The sequence below is a fragment of the Orcinus orca genome, chromosome 11 (genome assembly GCF_937001465.1).
Source record: "Orcinus orca chromosome 11, mOrcOrc1.1, whole genome shotgun sequence".
NCBI classification, from domain to species: Eukaryota; Metazoa; Chordata; class Mammalia; order Artiodactyla; family Delphinidae; genus Orcinus; species Orcinus orca.
Genome location: NC_064569.1, coordinates 93,490,105 through 93,513,890, shown reverse-complemented (window position 1 = coordinate 93,513,890; position 23,786 = coordinate 93,490,105). Strand labels below are relative to the sequence as shown.

Here is a 23,786-nt window from a genome sequence, read left to right as displayed (position 1 = left end):
AGAGGCCTTGTGAGGAGGGGTTAGGGTGACCGTGCCCAGATCAAACCCCAGCTTTGCCGCTCAGTAGCTGAGCGACCCTCCATTCATGCAGGCCCTAACTGGTGGGGTCGTTGGTGGCATGGGGCTGAGTAAACACACGTGGAGCGCTTAGAACAGTGTCTGGCTCAAAGGAAAGCCAAGAGACGTCGCTCGTTGTTACCTGTCCGTTAGTTGCCCGTTAGTTACTACGCTAGGCATCTTCAGGGTTCGGTGGTCGTGCACTGAAAGCAGATGTATTTGGAAATGTGAGAAGTGCTGGAATAACATTATTTGGCTGTATTTGGCCAATAAGGATGGTCACAAAGGGCTTAACGACATGGCAGTGTGTATTTATTTGTGTTAGTAGTACTTCTGAGATTAAAAGTTCTTTGAATTATAGGATAAAGAGAAACACCAGAATTTGCAGCACTGCTTCCAGTCGTTTAGGATCCAGGCCCATCTCTTTAGAAAAAGCCCCATCTGTTTTTCCATAACTAGATTTGGAAAGAAAAAAAAAAAAAATCTATACATGTGTATTAGCTTTATAACTTTTCAGTCATATCCTTGTATGCTCCCCCCAGGAGCCAGAGGGAGGGAAGCACAATTTACTGAATGCCTACCATGTGCCTGGCGTACATTGTCTCATTTGATTCTCATAACAGCCCCATGAGATAGATTGGACTACCTTCATGTTACTGATGAGGAATCTGAGGTCCAGGCCATGCAGCTAGTGTGCGGTAGCACCGGTACTAATGCCTCAGCCTCCCAACTCCTGGGCCGGCCAGACGGGTGGCCTGAGGGAGTGGATGAGAAGAGCTGGGCTGCCAGGTGTGCCAGGGAGGGCACAGAGCATTGCTGGTCCCCTTCCTCCCACAGAGCAGGGACCTGCAGAAGGAGGCACTTGTTTGCCCATAAACCCAGGGCTGTTGAACGTGACCTGACATCTCACTTCCTAACCGTGTCTGCTGGGGAGCAAGGACTGCGTACATAGTGGGCATGCAGAGAAGCTACGTTCCTTAATTGCGAGCTCAAGGCTCCACCCTCAGCCTGGCCCGCAGTCAGTATTTGTCTTGGTAATGACAGTGTGGGCTTGCAGCCTCGTACCGACGTGTTCTTAGCTGGGTCCCAGCATCTCGTGTTGACTCATCCTCCCGTCTGCAGACTTGCTGGCCATTTGGAAAGGATGCAGAGGAGTTGAGATGGGGAGGTGTCAGATTGTTACTGAGACATTTCTAATTTGCGATGTGTGGTTTTTAAGCCAACTCGTTTCTCCTGGTTTTTCCTGTTTTCTGCAGCACCCCTTGGGGAAAGACATTTTCTGCTCCCACCAAGCTGGCTGGGCCTGCTTCCTGAATCTCCTGGGTGTGTCTTAATTACCAGTCCCAGCACCTCCTGAAAGCCCCACTCTCTCCTCCTGGTCACAGAGGAAGGATCATGGGAGAAACAGAAGGGAAGAAAGATGAGGCTGATTATAAACGACTGCAGACCTTTCCTCTGGTCAGGGTAAGCCCTGGAGGAGGGAGCCAGGTAGCCAGCAGGCCCCACAGAGCCTTAGAGAGAGGCAGGGGGAGCTTGTCCCCTGCAGAACAGCAGTGGGAGGAAGTTAAGAAGGGCTCTGTTGGCCAGATCTAGAGACCGAGGGGTCAACAGTGATTCATCCTTTCATTCATTCATTCACTCGACAATTATTTATTTAGGCCACCTGCTATATATCGGACACTGTTCTAGGCACTATGGATGTAGGAGTGAACAAGACAAAGGCCTGGCCCACATGAAAGAAAGGTTTAAAGAACATAATTTCAGGTAATGAGTGCTATGAAGAAGAATAAAGCAGGTATAAGGGGCTGGAGAATAGAGGATGTCTTCTAGAAAGGTTTCTCTGATCAGAGACCTGAATAAAATTAGGGAGCAAGCCTTGTGAAAGTCTGGGGGAGAACACTCCCCAAGCAGGGGAGGCAGCAGGCACAGAAAGCCTGAGTAAGCCCAGCGTTTGGGAGGAACAGCAAGAAGGCCAGTGTGGCTGGAACAGGTGCTGAGGGGGTGGCAGGACGTGAGTGTCAGCGTGACAGCAGGGCCAGGCCCCAGAGACCTGGGGGCCACGGTGAGAAACGTGGATTCTATCCTGAGTTCAAAAGGGAACAGTAAAGAGCTTTAAGCAGAGGAGTGGGAGTGCTGTGATCCGTTTTACGTTTAGTATTTCTAAAAGATCACTCTAGCTGTTGGAAGGAGAATGGATTTTAGGGAATCAGGGTGGAAGTGGGGAGACCAGTCAGGGTGCTATTGCAGAGGCCCAGAGAGATGTGGGTGGCCGGGTCCAGGTCACAGAGTAGATAGAGGTGGCAAGACATGGTAGGATTCTGGACAGATCTTGAAGGTAGAGCAAGAGAATTCACTGGCGCATTGCATGCTGGGTACGGGGGAGAGCAGGCCAAGGGTGGCTGCTAGGGTTTATTTCGTCCTGAGCCTGGGAGAGAAAACTGTGTTGATTACCAAGAGAGGGAAGACGGAGGAATAGGTTTGTGGGGAAAATCAAGAGTTATCTTTCAGACATCTGAGGTTGTCAAGTAGGCAGTTGGACATAGGAATCCGGAGCCCAAAAAAGAAGTTACAGCCAAGGATGAACATGTGGGAGCCCTCCCCGCATAGAAGATGCATGAATCCGTGGAGCGGGGGGGGGGGGGGTCCCTAGAGAGCAGGTAGCTGGGTGGAGACGAAGCCCAGAAGAGGAGACACATCAGCAAAGCGGCCCGAGAAGGAGCGCCCAGAGGGGCCGCACCGTCTCTTCAGGCTTCTGGGCGCGTCAGCTGTGCTCTGAGGCTACTGGTAAACCGTTCCCGTGGCCGGCAGGCTCCCGCCTGGGCCAGCCTTCAGCCCATGCCTGTCTCTGTAACACGCTGGTCGCACAGGGGCCCGGGGCCTAAGAGCCCGCGAGGCTTAGCATGATTCCGTCAGGAGATGGGTCATCTCTCTGGGCTGTGCCCGGGGCTGTGCCGGGGCAGCTCCCCGGTGTCCGTGCCTTACGCTTGGGACGGAGGCCAGCCCAGGAGGCAGGTCACAGGCTGAGGCTCTCTCTGTTTGTCCCCTGCCTTGTCTCCAGCACTCGGACATGCCAGAGGAGATGCGAGTGGAGACCATGGAGCTGTGTGTCACGGCCTGTGAGAAATTCTCCAACAACAACGAGGTATTGCCATCAGTGCAGGTGGCCCCTCGTGTCTTTGGTGACCCCTGTGGCCCCAGTCCCCACAGCGAGCCCCAGAGAGTCCTGCTGGGACCAGGCTAGAGCCTTCCTTGGAAGCATTCGCACCGTGGGGAAGGCCGGTGAGGGGAGAGACCGGTGCTGTCTCCGGTACTGATCCGATGCTCACGACCAGCCCTAGAGGGAGAAGAGCCAGAGGGCTTTCCGTGACGCCCCTGCCCGCGTTCCCCGTCTCAGGCGGGCTGCTGAATAGGGCACCTTTCCCCTTGGCTCCGTCCCTGCGGAGAACAGAGGCCCACCCAGGTGCTCATTCATGTATCCATTCATCCATGCAAGAAAGATGTTAGACACGTCCCTGTGCCAGGACCGTTCTAGCTGCTGGCGATAACGACAAATCAGCGTCGACACAGGGATGTCACTCATCAATCTGGTGGTGAGCAAGAAAGAAGTCGGTGTCATGGCAGCTTGAGTGATGAGGCCGACCCTGGCTAGTGAGAACCCAGGCTTTGGGCCAGGGAGGCCCACGTGCACATCCCATCTCCAGCCCCTCCTAGCTCTTGAACCTTGCACAGGCCATTTCTTATCACCCAGTGGCCTAGTCTATGGCCAGGGGTGAGGGTGCTGCCAGTGCTCAGCAGGTGCCTAAGCACGGGGCTCACCCCGCAAAGGCCGGGCCTCCGCCCCACGCCCAGACCTCTTCTCGAAAGAGTGAGTGCGGGAAGGAGGGAGCCAGGCCAGCTTCTGTCCCAGAGCCCACCAGGCCCGTCGGGGAAAAGCCTTTCTGTTCCCTGAGGGGAAGCCTGACACCTCGTGGTGACGATGGTAATCCGTGCAGTCTGCGGCGTGCTCTCCAGGCGCTTGTTCACTGAGTGCTGAGAACAGCCTTGTGGCCCTGGCACTGGACGCGGGCACTAAGGGCAGAGCCAGAGCTCCAGCCCGGGGCCCTGTGTCAGGCCCGAGGCCCGCTCTACCGCCTCACCAGTGTCTTCTGACTGATGAGGTAGTGTCTGGTTTCCTGTCCCTGTGTAACGACAGCCCCTGGCAGGAGGGTCCCCGTGCGGAAACCCTGTCCGAAGGTTCCGTAAGCAGAACAGCGATATCAGGCAACAGGCCTTTCTTCTTGCCAAGACTTGTGCTTTCCGGAGAGGCGCTGACTCATGCCCACTCTCTCCCCGAAACCTCCCTCTCTGATGAGCATCCTCTTGGTTCCAGAGCGCCGCCAAGATGATCAAAGAGACGATGGACAAGAAGTTCGGCTCCTCCTGGCACGTGGTGATCGGCGAAGGCTTCGGCTTTGAGATCACACATGAGGTGAAGAACCTCCTGTACCTGTACTTCGGGGGGACCCTGGCTGTGTGTGTCTGGAAGTGCTCCTGACACTGTCCCCCACCCCTGCCCCCGTCCCCCGCAGGCCTTTTCCTGCTGTTCCTCTGGGATGGGGAGCAGCCCCAGGCAGCTCCTGACTTTCCAAAGGAAAGCGGGCTCTCTTCTGTTGTCCTGGGTACCGTTTCCTGAGCTGCGCCCAGTGTGTGAATTCGTTGACATCTCTGCCCCAGGCTCGCAGCCATCTCACGCTGAGTCCCAGGGCGTGAGGGGGCGGCAGGGGAGGGGTGGGGAGATGCGACAGGGTAGAAGGAGCGGGGGAGGTGGAATTGCTCTCACAGGGACATGCGAGCCCCGCCTCTCCGGCTGGCTGCTCACCCCTCAGAGCCCGGGAGCCCCTCGCTCCCACCCGCAGCACTGCAGGCAGGTGTCCACTGTCCTCGTCTTTACGGGCCGTATGCAGACGGCCTCGAGAGGGAGTCTGTCCTCGGGGGTCGCTGGCGTCTCTCCTTGTCCTCCGGAGAAGTGGTGACCCCCACCCCACCCCAGAAGCCCCTTTCCCAGCCTGACCCCGGGCTGAACAAGGCACTGCATCTCGTTGGGCCGACAGCTCCACAGCCCCGGGCTTTGACGTGAGGACCAAGCAGCCTGTCGCCCTCCGTCTCCTCCCCGCTCCCCAGCCGCCAGGCTGCGTGAACCTGTTACCCCGCCTCACCCATGCAGTTGGTAACCAGTGGCTGAGGGTGTGGGAGCTGCGACTGCGCAGTTTCTCGAAGTGTCACTGACCTCCGGTGAGACGCCTGGGCCAGGAGTGCCCTCGCCGTGAGGCCCGTTTCAGCAGGGAAACGTGGCCTGCCACTTCTCATCAGGGACCGCATGCTGATTTGTACTTCTTATCTCTGCTGGCTTTTCTATATTCTTTTTGAGTGTGGGGAGAAGGGTTTTAGTAGAAGGGCGAATCCTATTTTACACAGCGGTCTAATTTATATGAATGTCTTGGTTTTTACAATTAAAATAACCAAAAACTGATCTTGATCTACAGTCTCTCGAGGTTGGAGTGAAGGCAGGCCCAGTATCCTCAGGCTGTGCTGGGTCCCAGGAACTCGGGGAAGCTTCTGGCCGGACCGCAAGGCTGCCGGAAACCCTGTGCTCAGGCACGGCCCCGCGCGCCTGGGCCCTGCCCCCTCCCCGTTCCGTCACGGGTGCGGACTGAGCGCAGTTGGATGGGGCCCCGTGGACGCTGACTGAGACACCCTTGGTGGCCAGACTGAGCCACTATAAAGACGTTTTCGGTCTCACATAATGTAGTTCAGTTCAAAGATGTTTATTCAGCAGCACTGAGTGCCAGGCCCCGGGAGTGGGGACGCAAAGATGGAGAAGCCACAGACCCTGCCCTCAGTGAGCTCACAGTCTATCGCAGAACACTTGAACCCGATTGTTTCAGCGGGATGTGAAAAGTGGTGTAATAAGAGAGGACAGGACGTGGTTGGGTGGAAGGAGGTTCCATGCCCAGCCCAGAGAGTGAGGGGGAGCCTCCGGGGGGGGGAGCCCTGAAAGCCAGTTCTTGAAGGGAGAGTGGGATTTTCCCCAGGGAGGAGATGCTCCAGGCCAAGGAACGGTGGGGATAAACGCACAGAGGCAGAAATGGCTTGAGGAGGAGGGGCTGCCCTGCAGGCCCGAGAAGCCCCTTCAGCTCAGGGGCTGGCTCCGGAATCTGAGTCTCACACCCCAAAATGCCGGGTCTGGGCAGAGCTGGGGCAGCCTGTTCTCCCCAGCCCACTGTCCCTGCACTCACGGGGCCTCCTGAGATGGCCCACCTAGGACATTCAGACCTGGCAGTCCTGGCCCCTGGCCCAGTCACAGCCTCCTGAGGCTGAGAGTCCAGTTGTAATGGGATCTGTCAGCAGCTCTGCTGGACGGCATCCTGTCAGTCAGCTAAGCTCTGCCCAGAGACCCGAGCGGCTGAGCTGGGAGGAGAGCATCGTCGGCCCACCCGAGAGCCTCACAAGTGCTTGCTGGGTTGCTGCTGTGTGTGGTGGGGTCCTGAGCTCAGTGCGATGGGGAAGAAAAGGAGAAGTCAGGGTCACTGCCCCAAGGCTGACCACCTGGATCTGACTGTGGAGCGGGTCCTGGCCCTCTGGGACTTGGGGGGCGCAGGGGGCAGCTCCTTGACCTCAGACCTGCGCTGGCCCGAGCCCTGTGCCGCGCTGGGTGCTGCCGGGAGATTGGCGAGGCGTGCAGATGGGAGTACAAGGAGAGGGGGTGCCGAGGCCTGGAATAGCTGTGGTTTAGTAACTGCCGGCTTTGCGGCTGTTCTCTCCTTTAATCTGCCACACGTGGGTGCCAAAAAGTAAGACAGGCTCAGCCCGCATCGCAGGCGGCGGGGTGGCAGTGGGGAATGTGGGCTCTGAGGTCCACAGACCCGGCTCCGGCCCAGCCCTGCTCTTGCTAACCTCTCTGTGCCTCAGTGGCTTTGTCTATAAAATGGGGATAAAAGGAACCAGCTCCTGAGGTTGCTGGGAGTCTCAGGCCTGCACCTGGCCCTGTGGTGCACACTGTGTGTGCTTGGGCGTGCTGCTCTCTTCCCGGCTGGAGATGGGGTGCTGACACCCAGCTCCCCCAGGACGGGGTGGAAATTCAGCAAGATTTTACAAGCCGGCACTGTACTGAGTGCCGGCCCCAGCAGGCACTCAGTACAGTGGTGCCCCTTCTGTCTGCTGCGGCGGGCCCGTCCTCGCAGAGGGCCGTGCGCCCACTGTCGAGATTGGGCCGGGTGACCCGGGGCCGTCGCCGCTGTTTCCCAGACACTGCTTCTGTTGACCTCAGTGGCTTTCCTTCCCTCTGCTCCCTGAGACCTGTGCCAGCCGTGGTCACCCTGACCTTCCTCCCAGGCCCCTCCCTGCTCGTGGCCAGTGATTCAACAAGCATTTGCTGACAGGGGCTGCAACAGGAGAGGGTCGTGACGATGCGGAACGCGTCGGAACACACTGGCCTTGGCAGTGGCTGGCAGTCCATTGAGGGAGGCAGACCCAGGAGCAGAAAAGCAGGATGCCTTTAAGTAATCTGCTAGTGGGGAGGGAGGGTGGGGTTCAGGGGAATGCGTGGTTCGGGGAAGGGAGAAGCTCTCACTGCCCAGAGCACTGGGGGAGGTGTCACAGAGGAGGTGGCATTGAACTAGGCCGTGGCATTTCCAGGGGAGGGATGAGACGGGGGAACGCCTGGGGAAGGCACCCTCGGGTGAGGGGGCAGGGGCATGTGCAGAACAACGGGGGCCTGAGGAAGCTGGTGAGATGGATGTGGAGGGCAGTGGAGGATTTGGGGGTGCAGCTCCCAAGAGGGCGGAGGGAGGAGGAACGGGATGAAGACGAGGGTTTTTTTTTTTGCGATATGCGGGCCTCTCACTGCTGTGGCCTCTCCCGTTGCGGAGCACAGGCTCCGGACGCGCAGGCTCAGCGGCCACGGCTCACGGGCCCAGGCGCTCCGCGTCATGTGGGATCTTCCCGGATCAGGGCACGAACCCATGTCCCCTGCATCGGCAGAGGGACTCGCGACCACTGCGTCACCAGGGAAGCCCGGTGAGGGGTTTCTGGGGTTGAGGACAAGGAAGCTTCCAGCTGTTGAGTGTCCCCCACTTGGCAGGCACTGGGCTCCCTCCCTTACGACCGCGATGTCCTGTATCCTCAACAGACCTCCGAGGTGGAGATCACCGTCCCCATTTACAAATGAAGAAACTGAGGCTGGGCAGGCGAGGTATCTCGCCCAGGTCCAGTTAGGAAGCGACTTCAGCCGGCACCTAGACCCTGGCCTGCTGGCCTCAGCGGCCCTGCTTGTCAGGGCACAAGCTGTGTCCACAGGCCTGCTGTTTACCTCCCGCCCAGTGGACAGCTGGGGTCCCCACGGCCAGTCCACACCTCCGTCCATCGGGCTCCCAGCTGCTTCCTTCCGCCGGCAGCAGGCCTCCACCTGCCCTCTGCTCGGCCTGCCGCAGCCCCCGGCATTCACTTAATGGTGGCAGCGACCACAGCCCTGCAGCCACCGCCAGCCCCGGCCCCTCCGGTGCCGTCTGTGCGTGGGCAGCGGTGACTCGCCCACCGACACCTCAGTCCCCTCTGCCGGGCCCAGCCAGAGTAGGCGTAGGGGAGATCGCAGCCTTCTCTGGACACGTCAGGAGGCCGAGTCACAGGCCCCAGCCCTCTGCCTGGGAGAGCAGTGCGCACCGGCCAGGGAGAATGAAACGCTGGTCACCGCACCGGGGCCCGCGGGGGTGGGGGTGGGGGTGGGGGTGGGAGGGGGCCAGGGGCACCGAGGCAGTCGGTGGGAGAAGGTGAAGAGCAAGGGCTTGGTAATGGGGCCCGTGGCATCCAAGGCGGCGCGCACGCTGCCAAGGGGACGGGCTGCCCTTGAAGCTCGCGGGGGGCCTGTGGAGAGATCTTCTGGTGAATATTTAATGTTCTTGGAAGCGATGCAGAGAAGCTCCAGGATCCCGCCTAGCCTACTTGCTGCTCCTCCGGAGAACAGAGCCTACGGGCAGGCAGGGGTGTCCCCTGGCTTGTGGGCTCCCCGGCCAGCGCCTCCCCCTCCCCGCAGCAGGACCGACGGAGCTTGTGAAGCAAGGCTTAGCTCCTTTCGGGAACAGGGAGCAGAAACCGGAGGGTGTCCTGCAGGCCCCTCCCCCGAGTCTGGGAGGGGAATTGTTCAATTTTAGCCATGAGCCACCACCCTGTTCTATTTTCCTTTTGTTCTCCTCATCTCATATTTAAAGCAACCACCTCCCACTGCCAGCTGCTGTCTTCAATCCTTAGAAAGATGGGGCGGGAGAGGGCGGGTGGGGTAGAAAGAGGGCAAGCTGCGGAGGCAGCAGACCTGGATCTGTATTCATAATATTGCCAGACTGTCGGGTGCCCCAGGCGTGCCAGGCCCTGCACTGAGCATTCTCCAAACTCTATGTCATTTAAGTCGTGCATCCCCCCTGTGAGGAGATACTCCCAGCATCCCCCTTTTACAGATGAGGCATCCCAGAGAGGTCAGGCTCGGGGTCTCACAGCCAAGATTCACCGTAGGCCTACAGGACACCCCAGCCCAGCTCTTAAACCTCTCCGGGAGTCTGCCCGCCAGCTGGGACAGCCACTCTGCTTCTCAGATCTCAGTTTTCTCACCTGCAAAATAGGATTCCCAGCTTCTGCCCTGCCTCCTTCCCAGGGTTACTGTGGGGCGCCAAGGAGATGGTGGCCATGGAGGTGGAATTGCTTTAAGGTTAGAAGTGCCGATTGGGGATTGGGGTCAGGGCCAGTCTGGGGAGCCATCTGCTGCCCTCGGGCCCCCACTTCTACTGGGAGACTTGGGAGTGTGGAAGGTGGGGCTCAGCAGGGCAGGTAGGTAATTACCTCCAAGGCCCTGTCGGCACCGGTGCCCTGCAGGGTCAGAGCGTGAGGGGCAGGGTGACCACACACACATCCAGTGGCCAAGGAACCCAAACAGCGGGGACCAGACCTTCCGTCTGTGTCTGTCCTTCCAGCCTCAGAATGGCCGGGGAAACTCCCTGAGAAGCCCCTGCCCTAACAGTAGGGAAATGGCTTCCTAGAGAACTTGGGATGTGCCCGAAGTGGGGGCTGGCCTGGGGCAGAGGTTTCTCCTCCACATACCAATAGCCTCAGAGACGTGGTAAGAGTGGTGTCAGCTCCTCTAGGACTCTTCCCCCCCTGTGGTCCCTGGGCACTCCATCTAGAGGGTCACTTTGTCCCCACGGTGTCCCCACGGTGCCTCATCTTCTGTCCTGGTATCTACACTTGCTACGTTTTATTGACTTGATGGTGGAGACTATGGCTTATCTCTCTATCACGGGGCCTGATACGTATCAAAGATGCATTGTGACTAGCGAGCAAGTGAATAAAGATGGTTGGAGGGAGGGAGGGATGGATGGATGGATGGATGGATGGGTGGATGGGTGATAAATGAGAGGAAAAGTCTTCTCCGGGAAGCTCAGAGCACCAGGGCACACGAGGCAGTCACATGAGTGACAGCTGGGTCAGGGGCGTCCCTTGACTTCTGATGCCCTCGGCCAAATTTCCTGGCCCCTCACAGGAGGCCTCGGGTTTATTTGGGACTCAGAAAGTCACTCCCCTTTGATCTGGTTCATAAGGAAACTGAAGACTCAGAAGCAGCGTGCGTGGGTTCCCAAGGCTAGAAGGGCTTGCTAAGAGCAAGAGGTTGTGCTCAGACCCGAGTTCCAACACCAGCTCCACCGCTTGCTGGCTGTGTAGCCTTGAGTGAGTCCCTTTCCCTGGGCCCCATTCTCTTCATGGGTAAAGTGGGGTGAAGTCCTTGTCCTCCTATCCCAGAGGTCACTGGGAGGGTCAGGCCTATGGAGCAGCAGTTGAAAGGGGGTCAGGGGTGAGCCACTGCCATTAAAGCCTCTGCCAGAGCGTCGTCATTGGCAGGGGAGCCTTCAACGCGGACCCTGCACCCCCAGTTGGCCTGTGACGACCGCCTTCTGCCTGCTGTCCTGGTGCTCTTCCCAGCCATCACTCAGCAATGATTTAATGAGCTCCGGAGGTGCCAGGCCCTGTGCAGAGGAAATAGGCACCCACTGTGGTCCCTTGCCATTGGGGACACAGTCTAGGGCAGACGAGCTCTAAAGAGGCTTCCTGGAGAACGCTGTGCAGCCCGAGCAGAGATAAGCTGGTGGGTGTCCAGCAGACGCGTGTTCCAGGCAGAGTCCCCTGCGGAAGCCCCCGATGGCCCTGGCAGGTGCAGAAACTCTCCCTTGAACACTGTCTAGTCTGGAGCTTTTTCGGGAGCCTGGAGCCGAGGGGCTTTGCATTATATAACCCCCTACAGGGCTTAGCACAGGGCTTTGTACACAGCTGGTGCTCAATAAATGTTAAGTGAATGCCCTTATCATTTGCAAAACCTTTCAGCACATTCTTTGTGCTGCTTCTGCTGGGGTCAGGGACATGGGACAGTGGGACACGCTTGCCGACCCGGAGGAGCTTGCAGTTCCGCAGACATGGAGCTGGCAAGACAGCTCCACGTGCAAAGTGCCATTGTGGGCATGGGTGCACCCAGGAGGGGCGCTGAGACAGAGGAGGGACATTGAACTGAAATGGACCTGAGTTCAATGCGAGGGGAAGGAATTGAGGCAGAACTCGGGATGTGTACACAAGCCCTGAAGACAGAGCGTGACATTTTCAGAAAACAAGGCCATTTGGTGGGGCGGGGGCGGGGGAGATGAGCAGGTTGGGGCGACAGTTGAGAGACGCCTCCGGAGAGTCAGGCAGGGGCCAGGCCTTCGTGGGCCTTATTCGCTGCAGTAAGGATGGAAGTGGGGGCAATGAAGGAGGTGACAGCATCCGCGTGGCAGGGTCTAGCTGCCACACAGCGGGCAGGCTGGGGGTTCAGGGGGAGGCCTGCACCGGGATGGAGAGGGTGCTGAATTGGGGGAAGCAACAGTGTGCAGGGACCCACTGAGTGCTGGGAACGCAGGGCTGGATGGAGGGCCTCGAGGAGGCATGGGGAGGGGTCGCTCAATCCTTCCTTGGGCTGGGTGGTCCTTGCATTTCCCCCACCCCCAGCTTAGAGCCCCTGTGGACCTGGGAGGGGCAGTGCCACCCTGGAGATGGACCAGCTTCTTTGGAGGTTTGTCCAGGGCCAGGAGTGGGGCAGGGTAAGCATTCTGTTATTGAGGAGCCCGGAGCCCAGCCCTGCCTTCCCCTTGGCCCCTTGACCTGCGGCCCCTTCTCTTATCAGTGCTCCTAACCCCACCCCAGCCTACCTGGCTAGGGCTCCCTCCCTTGCCCCGCCTCCACTGCATCCCCAGAGCCTTGGGCCCTCCCTGGACTCCATCTCTGGGCACCCCTGCAGGAGATGGCCCTCCCTCCGTGGCTGGCTCCAGCAGATGCCACCTCACTCTATCCTCGCAGTATCCGCACCCCCTTTGAGGCTACCTGGGTGACCTAGCTGCCTGGCCTTCCAGCTGTTTGCATAGCGGCCATGGTACCACTTCCAGATCCTGGGACTCATCTCGGTGGCCCTGCTGCTACACTTGGCTTCCCCCTCCTCTTGGGCCCCTTTAGGTGGCCTTGTCACAGCCAGGGCATCCCTTGCCTGATCCCCCCTGCCCCCAGTTCGGGAGCCCCTGGAGGCACTTAGCCCAAAGCCGTGGGGGCTTCAGGAGCCGCAGGACTTCAAGGGTGGCAAGGGCTCTGTGGAGAGAGGGGCTGCCCAACAGAGCCTGGGGCCACAGTCCTGCAGGAGGGCCAGGGCGAACGGGGTGAGCTCTCTGCCCACCCCGTCTACACAGCCATGTCACGCTGGGGGAGAAGGACAAGCTCTTCCATGTCACCCAAGGAGAAGTTCGCTGAACAACAGCGAGAGTGCCGAACGGACATTCAGGGACTCGAGGGTGGGGCTCAGCTGGTTTCTCCCTCGCCTCCGGGCCCCTCTGTCCCAGACTCCCTCTGTCCTCTCTCCGACATCCCTCTCACTGGATGCTGTGCATGCTGGGCCAGTCCCTACATTCAGCAGTGGCTCTAACCCCGGGCCATGGCTGAGAACCCTGCTAACACGGTGAGCGCTGAGCTCCCACAGGATGCGGGTGCCAGGGAGAGGCCTTGATGCCCAGACTGGCCAGGAGGGCGTCTCAGAGGAAATAGCATTTGAGCTGGGCCTGGAAGGGGTTCCTGCAGGTCCCAGGGAGGTGAGGAGGGGTCAGGGCATTGCAGCTAAAGTCGCTGTGGGTGGGAGTGGACAGAGCTGAAACCAAAGCTGGGTGAGGCATACACCTGTCATCCAACCGGCAGCAGCGAACCAAGGAGGGCTTCTTGAAGGATCATGATGCCTGAGAGCCAGGAGAAAAGGTCTCCCGGCCTCTTCTCCCAGCTCGGAGGGCTGACAGGAGACAGCCAGTGGGCCAGTCACCTGCCCTGCTAGTCAGTGTGAGCTGGGCTGTGAGTTATACTGTAGGCCCAGGAGACCACGGCCTCCTAACCCAGCTCCCTTACCCACATCTCACTCACCCATCATGACTAGAAGGACCACGCTGCTCCCTGGTTTAAGCCCCACCCAATAGATTCCCCACTGCCCCAGGATAAAACCCAGCTCCTCACCCAGCCCGCAAGGCCCAGCATGGCCTGGCCTCACTGCTTCTCAGCAGGGCCCAGCTGCCTGGGCATCCAGCGCCAGCCCTGCCCCTTGGGTGTGGGGTTCCAGGGTCAGTGAGGGCCAGGCCAAGTTGACAGAGCCGCCCGACCCCCTGGGGTACCTACCTCACCTGGTAATGCTCCCACATCAAGGAGGCCGAGTTGTACCCCCAGCATGACCAGCTGGGCCCGTCCTGTTGGAAGAGGGGCTACCAAGAGGGTCGTGGCCTTGGGTACAGCCAAGTAAACCCCGTGGCCCCGCCCCATGCTCCCCATCCACCAGCCCTGCCCTCCCCGACCCCATCTCCACCTTGCAGTCCACAAGTCTAGGGAAACCCAGACAAAGCAGCCCCAGCAGCAGGCCCTCTTCAGATCCAGGAGATGAGGACCTGGGAGGGGAGCTCTAGGCTCTGCCGTGGACTAGCTCTGGGTCCCCAGGACCAGCCACCCCGCTCTGGGCTCATTTCCTCCTCTGTACCGCTTTTGCAGTGCCCTCCGGCCAACGCTTCCATGGTACAATTTTCCAACTCTGCTCGGGCCGCATCCTGCTTCCTCCAAGGTGAGTTCCTTCCTCCACCACTAGGGGTCCTCTGGGAGGCTGGTCTCACTGCTGCTGGCGGTGCGGGGCGACCTCTCGTGGACACATGTGGGCATAACATGGCTCGTCCCTGACTGCCCCGGCCGGGACCGCAGGAGGGCGCTGGGAGGGCCGGCCCGGCTCTGCCCACACCCTGCTCTCCTCCCAGGCCCAGGGGGCCACAGGCCACCTCCTCGGGTTCATTGGGCCCAAGTGGGAAAAGGCGTGGTGGCTTTGAATCAGTCGGACCTGACTTCCTTCCGCTCTTCACTGGCAAACACTGAGCACCTGCTGTGTGCCGCGCCTGTGTGGGTACTGAGACAGCCACCTAAGAGCAGGCAGGTCCCCACTGTTACTGAAGTTGTGGTCCAGCCAGGCCCCTGTGCCTCCACTTCACACTCCGAGCCCCACGTCCCTCCTGTAACTTTGCCTGCTCGACAGCCCCACCTCGCAGGGCTGCCATGACAACAGAGGTACCGGTGCTCGGGCCCTGGCCCAGGGCAGACACCCGGGACCCAGTGACTCCCTCGGTAGGTCACCAATCCCTCCTCCCCCACCCCCCCACTTCCACACTCTGCTGCCCCTTTTCCCAGAGGGTTGTTCCAAGGGCTTCCAGCGGGACCCCCCGAAATCCCAATGCCTGAGCACCTCCCCCCATGCTGGGCTGCCTCTTCTGGGAGATCATTTCGGTGCTACCGCCGCCCACCCAAGGAAGGGGTCAAGTTAATAGAATTTGACTGCGAAGCTCTTTATAAAATAAAGATCCTTTCATAGACTGAGGGAGTGCTCTAAAATTTGCCTTTCAGGCCCCTTTGGATTTTCTGCTCAGTGGGTTTGCTTAAAGCGGGGCAGTTCTGAGCCCCTCCCCCTCCAATGGCCAACCCAGGCCAGAGCATCTGGGCTTAAATACTGTCACCCCAGGCCCCAGAGAAAAACACAGGCTGGGCCAGTCCCTCTCAGCCCCCAGGGAGCCCTCCCAGAAAGCAAGAAGGCAGACCCTTGGTACTTCATTCTGTGTCTGGGAGTGTCCTATCCAAAGCAGGGCCCCCAACCCCAAGCCTACAGTCACCCTGAGGAGGGACTCTTGCCATGCTCCACACTCCTTCCCAAAAAAGAAAAGAAAAGAAAAAAAAACAAACCCAGGGACATTCCTCACAGCCACTCACACATCTGTAATTTACCTGGTAACGCAGGGTGAGTACACTGAAGCACAGAGAGGTTTAGTATCCTGCCCAGGGTCACACAGCCATGGGAACTTCACAGAGAAGGGAATCCAGAGCAGACTACAAGTGCAGTGTTCTGCAGAGACCCCAGGCCCATTTTCCTGGACCATCTGGCTCACCTTCAGAAAGGCCTGCCTGTAGACCAGTTTGGGAAGGAAGCCAGGGAGCCGGCAGGTAAGTGCGAGGCTCCCTGCTGGTTCTCATTTCATCCTCACCACGGTCTCTCAAGGTAGATGACACTATTCCACTTTTGACAGATGAGGAAACCAAGACCCAGGGAGGCAAAGCCACACCCACAGTCACACAGCTCTCCCACAGGTGCCGGATTCTGTCCCTGACGCTGCGGGCAGGTTGCTGACATGCCCCCTCCACCAGGACAGCAGGTCTCTGGCCTCTGACCGCTGGGCTCTGGGGTGGAGAGCCAGGTAGGGAGTGGGCAGGGGGCCTTTCCATCTAATGTCAGGCTGACCCAGGACCAGGAGACCCCTGCCAGCTTCTACTTCTCTGACGTGGAGCAGCACAATTCAGACATGGCGGCTTTCCTCCTGGCTGGTGCGCCTCCCCCGGCCAGGTTCCTGGCAGCTCTGGGCCTGCGCCTTGGGAGCACAGACAGATCGGCAGACCTCCTCAAGCTCATCCCGGCCCTGGGGTTCCCTGCCCCCACCCCGACTCTCCAGGGACAGATTCTTCCCCTGATGCTTGGCCCCGAGCCTGGGGACCACCTGGGGGCTGGCATCCATGGCGTGTCAGACCCTCTGGCCTCATCATTCACCAGATGCTTTCCTTGGACAAGCCCCTTAATTTCTCCAAGCCCAGCTTCCGGTAAAGGTGATGGTCACCTTACATCTCACTTTTCAGAGACTTTAGTGAGCTAATAGGGGGTAGGAAAGTTGCCTAGCACCTGATTAACAGGCACTAAATAAAAGCGTGTTTCTTTCCCTTTCCTTTCTTCTGGGGCAGAATCCTGGATTTCTGGAGGTCCCCGTGGCCGTGGGCCGAAGGGTGAATATTATCCAGGAGATTTGAGACGTCACCGCTAGCAAGAGAGCTCTGCAAAACCTTCTTCACGTCCCCAGGTGAGTGGGCCCACCTCTCCAGAGTCCCCGGCCTGGGGAGACAGGCGAATCGAGAGCCCTCCTCGCGCTGAGCCACCCCCTGAGGCCTGCCCCTGCCCACTCTGTCTCTGAACAGTCTGTGTGTCTCGGATGTATGTGTCTCTTGTGTTGTCTCTATGGGTTTTTTTTAATATTTATTTATTTGGCTGCGCCGAGTCTTAGCTGCAGCATCGAACTCTTCACCGCAGCACGCGGGACCCAGTTCCCTGACCAGGGATCGATCCCAGGCCCCCTGCATTGGGAGTGCGGAGTCTTACCCGCTGGACCACTGGGGAAGTCCCTCTCGATGTGTTTTTATGTGTTCGTGTGTGTCTGTGTGTCTGTGGGTGTGTCTCGGTGTGTGTTTGGAGGTGACCACAAACTTTCCTCTGTCTCTCCAAGTGCCAAGGGAGGAGGGGAGGGCTGCCCCGGGGCTGTTTTGCCCACTGTCGCTCTGAAGACATCCACGAACCACCACAGGTGAGGTTCAGATACAGACACTGAGTTTCAGGCCTGGGGAGACCCAGAGGATACACAGCGCCACCCCTTCTTTATCCTAAAATGTGCAGCACAGATTCATTCATTCAGTCATAATATTTCAAATGAGTTTTTTAAAAAAATCATTTGAAATAAAGATCATTTCATGTAACCCTCACAATAACCCCATGAAGCATTACTGTCCCCAGAGAGGCAGCTTCGAGGGCTCCACGGCCCCTGCTACACGAGCACTGACAGCTGCTTCCTGGCTCATTGCGAAGTTGCATCAGTGGCCTCGCCCGCCCCACCCCGACCCTGTTTGAGGCCATGGCTGAGTGGGCTACAGGGACAGTCAATCCCCTCCTAGTCCCTCCAGGGCAGGGGGCCACTGGGCCTGAGGCCAGGGTAGCTCCATTCAGAGAGCCTTGTGGCCCTTGGTGATGTGGCCTCCCTCCTGATGGTCAGGACAGCAGCGACCACCCCAGGATGGGCCCTGGAACCCCAAGGACTAAGGAGGTTTGGCTTCTAACAGCCAAAGCCCCGGTTGTTTTTCTGTCCTTCTCGAGTTCTTTCCCTGCTGGCCAGCCCGGTGTCTTTGCCAGCTGCTGCAGACCGTGGTAGGAGAGGGCATCCCCAGCCCCTATCCAGCCAGCAGTATTGTTACCAAGACATGAATCAAGTCAGGTGTCCTGCCAACTGTCACCAGCCCGAACCTCAGGCTCACTGCACTTCACAGGCGAGAGGGCCCCCCAAAAAGCTACGTGAAAAAATCAGTCTTTCATTTATAACGCACACAAGAGGCTTGTTAGTGACAAAGGGCTCGAGAAGAGAAGGGGCCCCCCTTCACCTCCCCTGGTCAAGTGAAGAAGCTTTCGAGAAAGGAATAACCACCTCCTAACTACTTAGGGATCCTCGTATCAGCCAGCACAGGCCCGGGCACACTTGTGCCCACAGCACAGGGTCACAAATGCCATGGCAGAGGGCAGGGGGAACTCGGAGGAGGCGGCCTGTGTCCTGATCTTGCAGGTGCAGATCGGCCGGCTAGGCAAGCGGGGAGGTCAGCTCACGAAGCAGGAGGAGCAAAGGCGGGGCGGCGCGAGCAGCCCTGGGGGTTTGGGTTTTTTAAGTAAATAGCTCTTATGTATTGTTTTTAGATTAATTAGTTAATTTATTTATTTTTGGCTGCACTGGGTCTTCAGCGGGCTTTCTCTGGTTGCAGCAAGCAAGGGCTACTCTTTGTCGTGGGGCGCGGGTTTCTCATTGCGGTGGCTTCTCTTGTTGCGGAGCACGAGCTCTAGGCGCGTGGGCTTCAGTAGTTGTGGCGTGTGGGCTCAGCAGTTGTGGCTCACGGGCTCTAGAGCGCAGGCTCAGTAGTTGTGGTGCAAGGGCTTAGTTGCTCCGCGGCATGTGGGTTCTTCCTGGACCAGGGCTCGAACCTGTGTCCCCTGCATTGGCAGGCGGCTTCTTAACCACTGAGCCACCAGGGAAGCCCCCTTCACGGAGTATTTGAGGAAGGGTCAGTGTGCTGGGGCGCCCCAGAACACCCCAGTTCCATGATTCTCTAGGAGGACTCACAGGGCCTGGCCGAGTCGTAGTCATGGCTATTTTCGCAAAAGGATACAGAGCTTGATTAGCAAAGGGAAAGGGTGTGAGGGCCACGTCTGGAGGAAACCAGGCTCAGGCCTCCGAGGGTCCCTCCCAGTGGAGTCACAGGTGCTTAACGTATGCTTAAGGAAGATCATTCTGGAAGCTTTATGGTGTCTGGAGGGGAGCGGGGACAGCTAGGGGAAGCTGCAAAAATCACCCAGAGTCCAGTTCTGGAACTGGGGTTCACTGGAGAGGACAACAGCACGAGAGGCCTCAGCCGGGCAGAGGGACTGTTGGGCGGGAAGCGGGAGGTGGCCCTGTGCTGACGGGTCCCGGGGGACAGGGGGGCAGAAGGTGGTACAGGATCCAAGGAGCCTGTCCTGGGAGGGCGGCTGCTGGTTAGGGGTGGGGGTGGGCTGGGGCGTGAGACAGGGGATCTGGGGTGGGCGCTGGCTGCTACACAGAGGCCGGAAGAGGAAGGCGGAGAAATTGCCCGAATTGTGAATAGCTTCAGCCTCCTTGGCCCCTAGAGCAAAACTGCTGCGAATTAAACACAGGAGAATGGAGTGACTGAGAAGCAGGGGATAGGACAGGGAGATGCAGGCGAAAACAGGAGCATTTGAGCACGTCAGACAATAAGCAAAACAGGCATCAGCTCAGGCCCCACCCCGCCCAACATCCCCAACACCTCCCAACACCCTGCACCCCTCCCAACACCCCACACTCCTCCCAACACCCCCAACACCACCAACTCCTCCCAACACCCCCCACCCCTCCCAACCCCAACACCTCCCAACAGCACCCACCCTTCCCGACACCCCAACACCTCCCAACACCCCCCACCCCTCCCAACACCCCCCAACCCCTCCCAACACCCCCAACCCCTCCCAACCCCAACACCTCCCAACAGCACCCACCCTTCCCGACACCCCAACACCTCCCAACACCCCCCACCCCTCCCAACACCCCGCACCCCCAACCCCTCCCAACCCCAACACCTCCCAACACCCCCCACCCCTCCCAACACCCCAACACCTCCCCACACCCCCCACCCCTCCCAACACCCCACCCCTGCCAACACCCCCCACCCCACCCCACCCCGTGACTGAGCTGTCCATGTGCCGCAGGCACTGTCCTGGGCATGGAGTCACGTAACTCACTCCCAAGCACGTCCTGGGGGCTGGAAAGGTTCGGGGAGGGTGATTGGAGCAAAGGCAGGGGCAGCTACGGCAGTGGGGAGGGCTGAGCCTGGGGTGGGCTCTGGAAGGGACCCCAGAGGCAGTTCATTCAGCCCCTGGGTGGGCAGGCTGAGGCTTGCCGCAGGTCACGTCACTCCCAAGTAGCAGCCCCGGTCTACCATCCGTGTTTTCCACACCCTCAGGAGTGTGCACGTTTGCACACACACACACCCCAGCTGCTAAAGGCAAGTCCCGTCTTGGACGAGTGGGGTGAAGGGGCAGCCCCAGGCCATCCCTCCCTGGACCCGCCCTCCCCTCCCACCCTTCGGAATCAAGGAGTCAACATTCCTGAGCCCACGGCTCCGGACCACCGGGCCCAACAGCCCGGGCCGGTGGCTGCAGGCCATGCCGGTTATGATGCCCAGGGGCACAGACTGGGGGCCCTGGGAGGCGTTAGTGGAGGCCAGCCCATAGGCCTGAGCCAGGTAGGTGACCACACGTAATCTCTGCAGCCCTGCCTCGCTCCAGCCATGTGCCACCAAAGCCAGCCACCCAGATTCCCCTTCACCTGCAGGGCTCTGGCTCCCGGGAAGTAGAGACCTCCAGGAAACGGGCGGTGGGGGCCATGCTGGGCACAGAAGGTGCACTGAATGAACTGGGGTCCCCAGACTGAAATGCCCTCAGCCATGACCCAGGGCCCGCCAGCCCTGGGCCCTCTCTGGGGTCCACACTGAGTGCCTCGTGATGGGACATGCCTCCCCAGGCAGGCTGCAGTGCTGATGGCTGGGTGCTGAGTGCCCCTCCGAGGTCTGTCCTGCCTGGGCGAGGCATGCCGGCCACACCAACAATAACACTGTGGCAAAGACTGGCCACCTCTTGAGGACTCATGCAGACCCTTCTCCCCAGGCCTTGGAGAACAGGGAAGGGCGGCAATGACCCCCACGCCCCACCCCACCCCGTCATGCAGGCCACTCCTCCCGCCCTTCAGGTCACCATCTCTGGCAGCCTCTGTGACTCCCCAGATCTGGGTGAGGAGTCACAGCCAGACCTTACACGCAGCAGGCACGATGTCAGGGCCCACCACACTTACAGGGCCCACGGAGATGTTTTAATTATTTTTATCAACCAGAAGGGGGGAAAGTGGATATAATCCAGCCTGGATTATATTCTTCTTTATAGCAGCACAATCACAAAATAGAATTTTTAATCCGTTTTTGGAAGAAGGGGCCCACAGAAGTCATACTGAGGCCCTGGTCACGGGGGACCCTTAGAGGCCTGTGTGCCTCCCGGGGCCTTGCTGTGTGGTGATGATCTGCTCACTTGATGGCCTCCTCCAGAAGGGCCACGTCTTACTGTCAGAGCAGGCACACAGTAGGCAATGGGTGAATAAATACACGCTTGTAAATTAAAAAGTGGTTTGCATTGACTGAGCACTTGCCCTGTGCCAGGCACTGTGCTCAGCTCCTGAGAAACAGACATGCCCATTTTACAGATAAGGACATGGAGGCTGAGAAAGGCTAAATGACTGGCACGAGTTGTTCACCAGGAAAGCCCAGGTGTCAAGCCTGCACCACTGGCCAGCAATGTCCCCACAGGAGGTGGAGCAGCTGGTGGATGTGTCATTTCCAGGAGGGACAACCTCACATAGATATCAGGCAAGTCCCCCGATGTCAGCCTATGAGTTCTGACACATGGGCCAGCGCCCTTGAAGGCCCCAGTGCCGCCCTGACCTTCCTCCAGGCCACAGCCCGTGCGGGCTGTTCCTCCATGCGCCCAGGCGCTGTGCTGGGGGCGTGATGAGTGATCATTGTAGCCCACACTCTCTGTGTACCAGGCACCAGCCCGTCCAACCCTCATGGTACCCCTGGGGGCTGTGACTGTTATTCCCGTTCCAGAACACCGCCTGAGAAGTGGGCAGAGACAGGGATGCGGGAGCCATTCCTTCCACCTTGGGAACTTGGAGGCAGGGAAGCAAGCCTTCATGAGACAAGAGACCTTTGAGTGCATCCATGAACGATTAGGATTTCATTAGGTAGAGAAACAGGGCGAGGGCATTCTAGGCCGGGGCACAGCCTGAGCGAAGGTGTGGGAGTGGAAGGGGCCCCGGGGCGCCGCTGGACTGCAAGTGAGGCCGCAGGGAGTATCGGACTGCTGGCTTTCCGAGGCTGTACGAGGGAGGGGGATGTTTGAAGATTGGGGAGCTGCAGTCAGGCGGGCACTTGGTGCACGTGTATCGAGCATTTATGAGGAGCCAGGCATTGTAATAGGCATGGGGGAACAGAGAGGACTAGGGCACAGTCACCCACTGGAACCTGCCTGGGAAAGTCCATCTCGGTGGGGATCCACATCTGTCCCTGGCGCCCCGGCAGGCCCCGGCGTCTTTCCCTCCTCGACTGGACTTCTTCCATAAAACAGGCCTAACTGCACTTGCCATCTGGTGACGGAGGCTCCCTGGATAAAAGATTCTGTAAATACAGAGCGCTGTCGCCAGGGCTCTGGGCGGGGTGGAGTAGGGAGGTCGCGTCAGACTCCCAGGAGGCAGAGAAACAGCCCCTGGGGGCCTGAGGGGCCACCAAAATGCTCTGAGGTTTCCGCCTCTTGGTGGCTGTCAAACGTGTTCCTGCAGCCAGGAAGTCTGACATTAAAGTCCCCCCCACCCCCGCCCCCACCAAGGCTACTCTGCCTGTGATGGTTAAATGACAGACGCCAACAGGCTGGCGGGTGAGGACGGCAGGGAGGAGGAGATGGAGGGGCCTCGGTGGCTGGAGGCGTTACCCTCACCCGTGTGTGCATCTGACACAAGTGTATTGAGCACCTACTAGGATCAGTCCTGCTGCAAGTGTCGGGAATCCTGGGGGAGGCAGACAGGGACACGGCTCATTCCGCCACTACGTGGGGGGGGGAACGGGGAAGCCCGGTCTCTGGAAGCACGGAGAAGCTACCTGACTTGACTTTGAGTCCAGGACAAACCCGTCTCCCTTCGTCTCTCAAAGACCCCGGCAGCAAAAGCCCTTCGTGCTGAAGCAGCGCCGCTGCCCAGCTGACCTCACACCCGAGGAAATAGAGGCCAGGGAGCCTCGCTGGCTTGTCCCAGGTCACACAGCCAGTTGTGTAACAGAGAGGACAGTTATTATTTGCATTTTACGAACGAGAGGTGAAGTGGCTCACAGAGCAGGCCACAGAGAAAGCAAGCGGTGCACCCGGCCTAGACCCAGGGCTGCAGATCGCGGGCCCCCCCTTGCTTTTCGGCTGATGCGGGACTTGCCACGGCTGCTGCTCCTCTGGGCTGGAGTGGAAGAAGGTTCCAGAGCCCCAGAGCACTCAGGTTGGCCTCTGGCAGGCAGGGGCTGGGGCGGGAGCCAGTATGGGCTCCTCTCACTGAGCTGTTCCTCGGCATCTCCAGCACAGAGCCAACCTCTCCATTAAGCAGAGCGGGCTCAGCGCCCAGGACGCAGGATGCTTCAGGGGCCCACGGAAATGTTTTCATTTATTTCTTTTAAAACCGGAAGAAAAATTAAGCATAATAATAATGAATACTTACTCATGAATCAAGCCTAGATTAGTCATCTTTCTACCCACGTGGTTGTAAAATATAATTAAAAAAATTTTTTTTATGAAGGAAGGGGCCACCGAGGCAAAAGCGCCTGGCAACAGAGAAAGCCATCGTGTGGCCCCACAGCAGCGGGTGCGCCGTCAGCCACCCAGAGCCTGTTCCAGCTGGGGCAAAGCTGGCCACCTCTGCCCTGCCACTGTTTATGAAACGATGACGGAAGAAAGGAGGAGCAATAACAGAGCAGTGAAAAGAGAGGAGGGGCGCTGGGAGAACACTAACAAATGAATGGTGGCCGGGCAGAGAAACGAGTCTGAAAGGGCAGAGCGTGGCTCAGGGAGAAGATGGCAGAAAGGCCAGGGGCAGCGGAGACGGGCAGACAGAGCTGTGTGTGATCGCACAAGTCTGACAGGTCCCATCAGTGAG

General features: G+C 58.9%; 1 protein-coding gene across 5 annotated transcripts in view; it reads left to right on the top strand.

Moving 5' to 3' along the window:
• DNAL4 (dynein axonemal light chain 4) overlaps nucleotides 1-23,776 on the top strand; it is a 30,098-nt gene extending 6,322 nt beyond the window's left edge. The window contains exons 2-7 of one of the 5 annotated variants that reach the window (XM_033405089.2): nucleotides 1,314-1,521; nucleotides 3,116-3,199; nucleotides 4,427-4,525; nucleotides 14,164-14,233; nucleotides 16,435-16,550; nucleotides 21,303-23,776. In XM_033405089.2, the coding sequence (XP_033260980.1) occupies nucleotides 1,453-1,521; nucleotides 3,116-3,199; nucleotides 4,427-4,525; nucleotides 14,164-14,233; nucleotides 16,435-16,514 (402 nt within the window). In that variant the 5' untranslated portion in view covers nucleotides 1,314-1,452 and the 3' untranslated portion in view covers nucleotides 16,515-16,550; nucleotides 21,303-23,776. The other 4 variants (XM_033405088.2, XM_033405091.2, XM_033405090.2 and 1 more) reach the window with 4 other exon arrangements.
• The last annotated feature ends 10 nt before the right edge of the window (nucleotides 23,777-23,786 follow it).